Genomic DNA, 11,202 nt, shown 5'->3' with positions numbered 1-11,202 from the left:
TTCCCGTCCCTAGTAAATAAGCTACCAAGGTATACGAACTTATCAACTTGTTCAATTCTCTCATCATTTAATAAAATATTGCATAGTGTTTTCTCACTCTTTGCCTTGAACACCATAGTTTTCGTTTTATTTGCGTTAATTTTGAGGCCTATGCTCTTCATGCTTGCATCTAGTTTATTCAACATTCTTTGTAGGTCTTCGATAGACTCTGCAATAACAACCTTATCATCTGCGAACGCTAACCCACGTACCCTTACTGTTTCGAGATCCACACCCTCTTCCTCGAAAAGAGCCATTCTTAAAAACTTGTCCATAAATAATATAAATAACCATTAAGACATAATGCATCCTTCTCTAACTCCTTGAATAATATCGAAACAGTCACTCAGTTTCCCATTCACTCTTACACTCGTTTTGCCACCTGTATATATTGTTTTTATAGCTTGCAGGATCCATCCATTGACCCCATACTCTTTCAGGTCTTCCCAAAGTTTACTTCTATCTACCTTGTCAAAAACCTTTTCTAGATAAACAAATGCACAAGAAACTTTTTTTCCTACTCACAAAGTTTTTTCTGTTATTTGCCTTAAGCTAAATATTTGACCCATACATGACCTTCCTGGCATAAACCCACTTTGGACTTCACAAATCTTTGCTTCTGTTATTTTCATTACCCTACGAGTAAGTATTTTTGAATATATTTTACTTACGGTGCTTAATAAGCTAATCCCTCTGTAATTATTGCACTCACTTTTATCTCCCTTTCTCTTGTATATTGATACGATAATCGCTTCTTTCCAATCGTCCGAGACGTCTCCCATCTCGAAACATAAATTTATTAATTCGCACAGTCTATGTGAATTGTCTCCTAAAATAGTCACTGAAAGCCTCTAGTATTCCGTCTGCATCATATACCATTTCCCCCCTACTATTTCTCATGTTGACAATTTCTGTACTTTTGTTTCCTTTCATTTTTTTATAAAGTAGTTTCCTGCTTCCTTCAAAGTCGTTTTGTGTTTTTTTTTCTCTCCTTCTGATCTAATTGTATCTTTACTTTCTTTAACTAATCGTTTAAGTATCCTGTTTTCGCGTCTATAATCATTTCTACGTCTATTTCTTTCCTCATTGCTATCTTTGTTTTTATACGGTCCTCCCATGTTGCCCTATCTATTCTTTCGATTATCTTATTTTGGAAATCTATTCGCACATCTGGTTTCTGTAGATACTCAATTTTGATTCGCGTTTGTTTTGCTTTCTTGGTTCTCTTTTTTCTCCATCCCCGACCTAAGTTAATTTTTGAGATCAGAGGGTAATGATCAGTATTGCATTCAGGACCCCTCATGACTCTTGTATCTTTGACTAACTGCTTTAGTCTTTCATCTGCAACAACAAAGTCAATTATACTGCGGCTATTTCCTTTAGACCAGGTGTACATGTGGATCATTTTATGCCTAAACCAAGTATTTGTAATAAACAGACCCCTTTCTAAGCATAGATCAACTAATTTATCTCCGTTATAGTTTGTTCTTGGATCCCCAAAATTACCTAATACTCTTTCTGTATCCTGATCTTGGATGCCCACCCAACCGTTCATGTCTCCTAGCAGAATTATTCTTTCCCCATGTTCGCAAATGTTTATTGTGTCATTTAAAGTGTCCCAGAAGGCGTCTTTTACTTTTCCTACTTTCATTCTAGCCCACAGCAGTCTGGGAGACACGAAACCATGGTCTCCGAGATGCTGCTTTCCTTTTGCATTCAAAATCAGACCTACTCCTTGTTTACCATATGATTCACAGTCTACTCCTGACCATACTTCAAATCCGCATTTCAACACGCCGTTTTTTATGTATTTAGTTTCGCATCCCTTTTTCTTTGTTTCGGGCACACATAAAATATCTTTTTTCTTCACGTCCATAGTTTCACGCAATTCTTTTACTTTGAGACCATTTACTCTCCTAGCACTCCAAACACCCAGTCTCCATTCGTCGCCTGAAACATGACCTTTAGATTTTCCATGTGCATGCCTTTTGTCATTAAAAGTTCCAGTCTTTTCCGAGGCTATTTTGTAGTTTGTATTATTCATTGCTTAGATTATACGCCCAACTAACACCTTTATGCAATAAGTTTATTTTCTGAGTCGAAATCATGCCAGATTTAGGTATCAAATCGCCATATGGTGGAGATTGTAGTTCTAACGTCAGTCCCACCAAAAGCTTCAGTTAATAAGGGAGGGTTGGGAGAGGGGGGGAAGTAGAACTGGAACCGAGAGAGTCGTCTTGGGTTTGTGATTTGATGATGGTTGGAAATATCTGCTTAACGAACTGAACCTTAATTTTGAGATCCTAAAGAAGTTTATCAAAGGCTGACTCGATTGGGAAAATTCTTCAAAAATTAGCGTGGCTACAACTTTCAGGTAATCATACATACACGCATAGGGACATAAAGACAGACACCGACAAAGTGTTATGGTTTTTGGATTCTGTGAGTGCCAAAACTTAAATATCCGTTAAAAACCAGAGATTGAAAATCTGGACGATTACATTTCACGCTCATGAATAAGAATATAAGAATGAAAAAATCAAGCAGGCAGAAACAGCAACGAAACCACGATGCTCTCTTCCTGATGTTACAACTCAACCAACTTACCATATAGGGTTACTCTAGACTTGATTGCTGAGGCTCCCAACCGCCATCTCTTTTAAAAGATGTTCTATTTATTCTTAATTGGTCAATCGTATATTCAATTCCCCTCGTCCGAGGGTGTATAACCTAATTCGATCAGTGTTTTAAATCTTAAGTTTTTATTTTTATTTTAACCTTATGTAGTTTTTATGATAAGGGTTTGAAATTATTTATATTTCGAGTGAAATACTCTAGTTCATTTAACAAACAACTTACATTTATTCATTCAATTGGTACGATACATCACTTACGAATCTCCTGATCAGAATTAACTAACTTTACCGTATGGAAGGAATGTCTGTGAACATTATAACTTTCGTTGTTCATTCCTTCTATGCGGGCCGAAATATAGATTTTCCTTCATTTAAAAGCGTTATCCTTTCGCTGGGTAACTCTAGTCTCTAGGCACTCGTACACTTTCTTGCACTACAACGCGATCAAGCACCTTCACTGCCTTATTCCTCGCTTGTTCATTTGTTATGGCAGTAGAATGATTGTTACCTTCTTAAGGCATAAATAAAAGAGTGCGTGTTTATCTCTACTTTATTTAATTTTACATTTTTCTACCACAATTCCAAAAGATAACCGTTAGAGAGGGATTCTTTATCGTTTTGAAATTCGATAAAGTATTCCATTCGCTCTTGGTTTTTAAATTTCGTGCTAGACAAATCACTCTGCTTCACGATTCAGTAATACTGCCTCTGACTCACGTTTCTTGACCAAGGATTTAATCGTAAGGTTTTTAAACGCAAATGCATGCTGATTCGTAACAATTTTATTTTATTTTGTTAAAAAATATATGAGAAAAGCGGATCAGAAAGTTTTTTATAGGTATAATAATTTTTTTTAATTAGGATAGAGGAACCCAAGAGAAAATATTCATTTTGATGTAAATTTTTATTCCGAGTTCTCATTTACCTTAATATCTCACATCATGTACTTTTTCAGAATTTCAGCAGAAATAACGTTGAGTGCCGGATTCTGTAAATGCTTGCATTACATTCACCTCAGTTGATTTCATTGGATTGTCCTACTAAATTATTTTTCAGAATTTTAAAGTCTTTAAATAATGAATTTTAAATTATTTTTTTTAAGGGGAGTGTATGTAACACTGACATCCGAGAACACTGAATACTGTATCATATTTTATGATAGGGCATCATATTGTGTCAGGTTGTATCATATTGTATTAATTTGCATCGCATATTGGATCGTATTGCATCAAATTATATTATATTGTATCATATTGTATCATATTGTAACATATTGTATGATACTGCATCATGTTGTATTAAACAACAAACAAACTAGCTTTCGTCCCGCAACGCCGAACCTCATCGGGATACATAATCGAAAGCAAAAACCATAACTGGATCCCAACAGAATTTTTTCAAACCAATTTAGTATCTAAAAATGTAACATAGGAAAAAGAAAACAATAATGTGTTACTCACGATGAGAGAGGTTAAACAATATTTTTTATTTTAAACGATGGTTAACATTGTGTTAATAACGAGTCAAAAAAGGTAAAATTTAGAATTCGGAGAAAAGTTAATATCAAAGTATTAAAGTTAAAGTATTAAAGTTAATATTAAAGTTATCCATCGTTCAAACTAAAAAATATTGTTCAATCTCTCTTATCGTATGTACCACATTATTGTTTTCTTCTTTCTATGTTACATTTTTAGATACTACATTGTTTTGAAAAAATTCTGTTAGGATGTAGTTATAGTTTTTGCTTTCGATTATGTATCCTGATAAGGTCCGGCGTTGCGGGACAAGAGCTAGTTTGTTTGTTGTTTAATAATCATGAATGAAATGGACATTCTCGACTAGTAGATCAAAAATGTCGTAAGATCGACCTTCCAAATTTATCACCCTTGTCAAACCCTAACCTCTTAAGAAGATTGCAAAAGATTTAAAAAAGATTATTTCAGTAGATTTCTCAAGGGCTTAACAAAATTCAAAAATATTACAGATTCCAAAATATGTTAATGATATGAAATAGTTATTGAACATTGACGTTACAATTTTGCTTTATTTTTATGAGGCGGAAAAAACATAATTCTCCTGACTACTACATAATTCTCTTGACTACTACATAATTCTCCTGACTACTACCTCGAATCGAGGAATCGAAGGAATCGTAGGAATCGAAGGTGTATAAAGTGTAATATTTAAAATTTCCGCATTTCAATAAACTGTTACCGGATTTCCCGGTTCGTAAATTAATCTCTTTTAGAGTCTTAGAGTCTCAGGCACTTGCAATAATCCTAATAATGGTCTATAATCTGTGGAACAGTGTTCGGTGTACGATTAGTAAAAGACTTTTGTAAGTAAGCAGGTGAAAATTTCAAACTTCAAAAAATAAACTATTTTCATATTGTTGATCTCAGAATCAAATATTCGAAATCTACGTTTTTTATTCCTGGCATATGTAATTTGTCCGCAGAAGTTTAAAATTTAAACAGTTTTAATTAGGCAATAATATAATTGCTTGTCAAATCTTGATCTTTTTTATCCAAATTATTTATTCACATAATTATAAAAATTGCGGATTCTAAATATATTATTTTTTAAGTGCGAACTGAAAAATTAAAAAAAAATTTATTTCGTCACTTTGGCTAGTTTATGAACAAAGGTAGCCCGCTTGAGAGGGTCAGTCAACGTGAGAATGGCAATAGTTTATCATAAAATAGGATCATAAAAATAGGCGAGGTAGAAGCTTATCTACGCAAAACTTAATTTTTTCATAATTGTGTCCTGAAAGTCCACACTGTATATTAAGAATTCAATTTTAGGAAAGAATGAAACCCACTTCAGGACAACAATAAAGTTATAATTATGACAAAGGGTATATTATACTATTTGGAACTTCCTATATAAAGCAAGTCTTTGTTATAGGATTTAGCAGTTTATAGTTTATACTTAATCCTATCATTATTAATGACATCTACATCTCGGAGTCTGAGTCTCAGGCACTTGCAATAATGTTCAATTTTGCAATTAGTGATTTGAGAATAATATATACAGAATGTACAATTTTTAACTTTTAGAGACCAATTGTATATACGTGGAATCGTAAAAACTCATAGATTCCAAATATATTCTTTGTAAATCTTTCATTGAAAAATTAAAAATTTTAATTTAGTAATTATTGCCTGCTTAGAAACAAAAGGTGCCTGTGAAAATGGTCAGTTAGGTGGGGGATGATCATGGACTTGGTCAAAGACGCAAATAGCAACCTTCTCAACATTTATTTTCATAACTCTGTCCTAAACATCGAGTGAGGTTGTGCTTTTGAATTCGTTTGTATTGTGAAAAGTCTGTGCGCTCTCTTTTCAAACTCTGAGTTGATTGCATATAAATGATTATTAAGTTAAAATATGCCAAAGTCAGTAAGAAATATTCCGATAAGAAATGCAACCCTTCAGGGGGGTCTGGCGATTTTAAACAACATACACACTGTAAAAAAAGCTTTGGCGACATTTACAATCAGCTAGCAATTATACGTGCATTATGTTTTCAATTTACAGTATGTAACCTGATTAATTTACGACACTACAGTACTTATTTGCAGTATAGTGTCACTTTACTTCACGTTACAATATAAAAATAAAAAGGAGGTTGTTCAATTTACAGTCGGCTGTAAAATTACTCCGTCCGATGATGTAAATTATTCGATCATTGTGACATAGTAATTTTACGTGAGGCGATAAATTTACTTGGAGCATTAAGTCTACAAAAGTGTATGTAAATTTTGATGATGTGTTCTTTTCTATCGCGTGGGAGTAAGTCCGCGCGGACGAACGCCGCATCATTATTTGCAGGACTTAAATTCTGACCAGTCGAGACTAATGAGTGCAAGTCGTGCAAAACGATAAGTTCCGGATACGCCCGAACGGCCACTTACCATTTGATGCGCACTTCGCTTGTTGTATTGAACGTCAATCCCTCAATCGGAAGACATGACTAACTACTGGTCGGGCTTTAGGGAAAAATGAATATATGAAATTTGGACACTGCGTCGTTCAAACTGAAGCAAGCAAGGACAATCAATAGCCCTAAAATGGAGCTGATAAACATAACAGCGTTAGATGTTTCAGAAATTTTGAAAAGGGCAAGTAACTGAAAAAATGCAGGTCCGAACATGACGCACAACTTCTGGTACAAGTACCTGACGAGTGTGCATCATGTTTTGTGAAGGTGTTTTCAGAAGATCATCGAACAACCAGATCTGATTCAAGGCTTTATGATCTAGGGTACTACGTACATGTTACCTAAACAACCAGACACTCAAAATGCATCTAAATTTCGACCCATAGCCTGTCTTCCAACAATCTATAACGGCCTTACAGCTATAATTGTAGAAAAGGTATACTATCATTACGACGCGAATGAAATCCTTACAGAAAAACGAAAAGGATGTTGTAAAAACTCTCAAAGCAGTAAATATCTAATCACTATAAACGATTTTGCCATGACTCAAGCTTGTAAACATCAAATCAGTTTTTCATAGCATACATTGACTACAAGAAAGCATTTGCTTCCGTGCCGCATGATAATTTTCTGGAACTCTTAGAGCTTTATAAAATCTGCCCACGCATGATTGACTTTCTAAGTGATACGATGATACTTTGGGATACAATACTCAAGTATTTTGATCATGGACAACCAAGGATAAGTAGATTAATACGCATTAGGATGTATATATTTCAAGAAGACTCCTTCAGTGCACTATGGTTCTATTTAGTGTTGAACCTATTGAGCAAAGCACTAAACAGCCTGTCTTATGGATTCAGAATACATGATAACGAGGAAGGTCATCAAGTGATTCATCTTCTGTACATGGATGACCTGAAGCTATACGCCACTTCAGACGAGAAACTAGGGCAAGTGATCGATGTCACAAAGTAATTTTCCAACGATATCCACATCGAGTTCAGACTAAATAAATGCAAAACAGTGCTTTACACTAAAGCGGAATTAGGGACCACTGGGTTAGAAAACGAGTTCGTAAATGACATTGAGGCAATGGCTTCGGCGACTAATATAATTATCCGGGTATTATTGAATTTAAGGGTATTTGGCATACGATAGTTAGTACAAGCCTAATTACTGCCTTTACTACGAGATTGAGATTAATTATAAAGAGTTAAACATAATCGTCCGCATAGAAATGACCTTAAAAAGTTAAACAGAATCGTCAGCGAAGAAATGACGAATCACAAGTTATACAGCTGCGAGACTATTTCAACATCAAACGAGATGTTCCGCTTCATAGCACCATCTGTAAAGCGGATCTTGACTACACGCTCATGAATTTGTCCTCAGAGGAAGCCTTAAATATCAGGGCAGAAAGCATGGATGAATTAGAATTACAATGGAGAGAGAAAGTTATCCACGGCGAGCACCCCAAAACGTTAGATCAACATGAAGTGAATAGTGAGGCACCCAAAATTTTGCTGAGAAACGGTGTTCCGTATCCAGAAACGGAATAATTTGTCATTGCCATACAGCGCGAGGCTGTCAGCGCCAGAAATGATCGCAAACACGTATCACATCAAGACGTGGTGGACCGGGGCCGATTATGTTGAGGTCCTAACGAAATCAATTGAGCACATTTTTCAAAGTTGTTCCGCAATGCCAAACGACCTCGCATCGTGATGTGAGAAGAAAGTGGAACAGTCTGCTAACGAAAATAGTGACCGACAAAAGAAAAGTGACCACCAGTCACGGCACATACAAGAGGATGGTTTGCTAAGGACTCTCTATCAGTCTAATATTTTTCATCGTCGCATATCTAGCGAGCTTTAAACCAAAATCTCTGCATACCTATGTATAAATGAATGGCATTTAACACTTTGTTTCTTTGAAAGGGGACCTTGACATAATTGTGGCGGCTGTAAATGGTTACTCTGAAGCGGTTGGCATACGCATTGAACTGGACAGGTGTGCCTGCCTCAACCTATACAGAGGAAGACTAGAAACTGCATCATCGCGCGATGATCAGGATCTTCAACTCATAGGTGGAAATACCATTTAACATCTTGGTAGTAGAGATACATATTTTTATCTTTGAATAACACAAGCGGAAACCCACAATGTCCAAGAGTTTGCTAGAGACCGGTCACCAAGGAACAGTGTTGTACGACCTCATCACTGAATAAATACAATATGGAGAAACGTGAATCATGCATCCATTCAGCCTAATGTGCTTTCGACTAAAGGCCTTGTGTACACACTATACATGTTTCACTCAACAACTTGAACATTTTGGTGTCAGTTAGGTACTAGTAGCAGCTCAGAAGGCGGTTTGATTAAACCCCAGTGGCATTGCAAGAAACTTCCCAGATCATCAGGAAGCAAGAGACTGAAAACTTATTGAGTGGTAAATAGTACCTCTAAAGAAGCACCAAAACGTGACTATTGTTACCTTCAATGCTCGCATCCGCTGTGTAATGACAACAGCTGTAAAATATTAATTCCAGACTGGACCATGCTCCCTATTTTGTACCTACAACTTCCAATCTTAGTCTGTGGCTTATTGTGAAAAATCAAATTCACCCGAGAAAAAGTTTAAAAAATAATAATATATACCCCTCCACCGTTTCAGTCTCACTTTTTCCTTGGATTTTTATTTGATAAATGCCGTAAATAGAACAAAAAATATACCAACACAATATTCAGATAATTAACTTGTAAAACAAAAGTACTCCTTTTATTTGTTTTCATCATTTCATAAAAACATATATATTTTATGCATGTGTTTTCATATTCTGCAGTGGCCTCTCCCTCATAGGTCACAACTTATCACAAGACCTATTACTTCCCCTCCCTAGAAGTATGACGTACTTTTTAAATCGCACCTAATATATTTTAGACACTTATAACTATGGATACAACGTTGGAATACATAGTCAATTTCATCATCAAAACCAAGGACTGGATGGCATCACATACGGATGTTATGGTCATATAAATTCCCATGGAAATCTATCAGCAATTTTTTATGTAAGTGATGGATGGGGATATCGAGTAGTTCGTCCTGAAGATGAAGTTAAAATCTTTAATTACAAATGTCATGCGACACCCAGGCAACAGTGTCATGATCAGATTCAACATTTTCACCAGCACGGCGTCTCCACTGCTTGGAAAGATGTACATTTTCCATTGAGTTGTAGAAAATATAAAGGTATAAATACATACATGCACCATGAGTTGTTTTTCAAAATTATTTGCATGCTCACTCTGACGCTGAGTGCTGTATGTGAAAACTTGACTTCAGTTCCAAAACTACTATGCGGCTACACGAAGAAAATAATGGAGCACTGCGAGCTTTTACATACAAGACTGGTTTGTTTATAGAAAAAAAATTTTTTCATACACTACAGGTTAGTGTATCGACACGACTCACCTACACTACTCATCGCTGCATAATACACGACGGAGTCGTGTAGGACTCGCGGTACGCGTTTCCGATCATAACAATCGATGCCGAATAAGAGCGAATGCAGCAACAGCTGTCTCACACGACTTCGTCATGTATCATGAGCAATGAGTAGCGTAGATGGCACTACTCACTCCCCTATTAAGATTGGTGTAACATAAGCGACTGGTTACTCTCGATAAACAACTGGCTCGTGTTGATTCACTAAACTGTAGTGTATGAAGAAAATTTTACTCTTTAAACGAACCAGTCGTCTATGTAACAGGAAAGAGTTTGCTGCAAAAAGATTCTTTTTAAAGCAAATAAAAATCTCAAGAGCGAACATACGTTTTGGCGTGTTCCTCAAAATAATAGTTACCAAAGAGATCCGAAGCTCTATTTCCCTTATTTTTAACCGACTTCAAAAAGAAGGAGGTTTTACCTATTTTCGTCACGATGTATTTTTTTATGTACGAGTTTTTATTGCACTCGTTCAACGATTCTGTAGCGATTTGAACAATTCTTTTTTCCGTGGTCAGTCATTTCACAATGAAAACGGTGCATTTTTTATTGTTAATGTATCGAAGAATCGTAAGCGTGCATTCTCATTAACAGTAAAATGAAGATAAATTGAATTTCGTCGATTACAGCGCCACCTATCGCGCAACAACCACACCCCCAAGGGGCGATGTGGGGGAACTGATTTTAACATCAGTGTATGTACACTTCAGAGTGATTAAATTTTGATCCATAACATTTTTTCATAGAGTGCCTATTTTTCGTGATATTTAAAATTTTCAAGTTAAAAAAATCACCTTGTATGATGAAGAAAAACCCGTCCCCTTTTCTGATATTTCTGGTTAGATTTGAGGTGAGTGGATCTTGGAAGTACGCAGAAGGGTTTACTTTTAAGGGATTGATTGAGGGATTGTGAGTTTGACAAAGGTGTAAAGATATTTTTGAGGATTGAGACAGATTTGCGTGGAAGTAAAGGTTAGGTTAGCTTGAGAGTTGTGACAAAATGCGAGGACTGGGTTGATCGGGTTGGTAGTAGTATGATGGGATAGAGACGGAAAAAGGAAAGACAGGAAC

The 11,202-nt window shown here is 35.8% G+C and overlaps 1 protein-coding gene across 1 annotated transcript in view; it reads left to right on the top strand.

Moving 5' to 3' along the window:
- Positions 1-10,813, top strand: part of LOC117181484 — a 67,204-nt gene extending 56,391 nt beyond the window's left edge. Inside the window, exons 3-4 of the mRNA XM_033374192.1 lie at positions 9,565-9,876; positions 10,761-10,813. Coding sequence (XP_033230083.1) covers positions 9,565-9,876; positions 10,761-10,813 — 365 coding nt within the window. The remainder of the gene's footprint in view (positions 1-9,564; positions 9,877-10,760) is intronic.
- Positions 10,814-11,202: the final 389 nt, after the last annotated feature.

This window comes from Belonocnema kinseyi, chromosome 1, assembly GCF_010883055.1.
Source record: "Belonocnema kinseyi isolate 2016_QV_RU_SX_M_011 chromosome 1, B_treatae_v1, whole genome shotgun sequence".
Taxonomy (NCBI): domain Eukaryota; kingdom Metazoa; phylum Arthropoda; class Insecta; order Hymenoptera; family Cynipidae; genus Belonocnema; species Belonocnema kinseyi.
The sequence above is the reverse complement of the archived record's forward strand: the minus strand, read 5'-3'. Positions and strand labels throughout refer to the sequence as shown.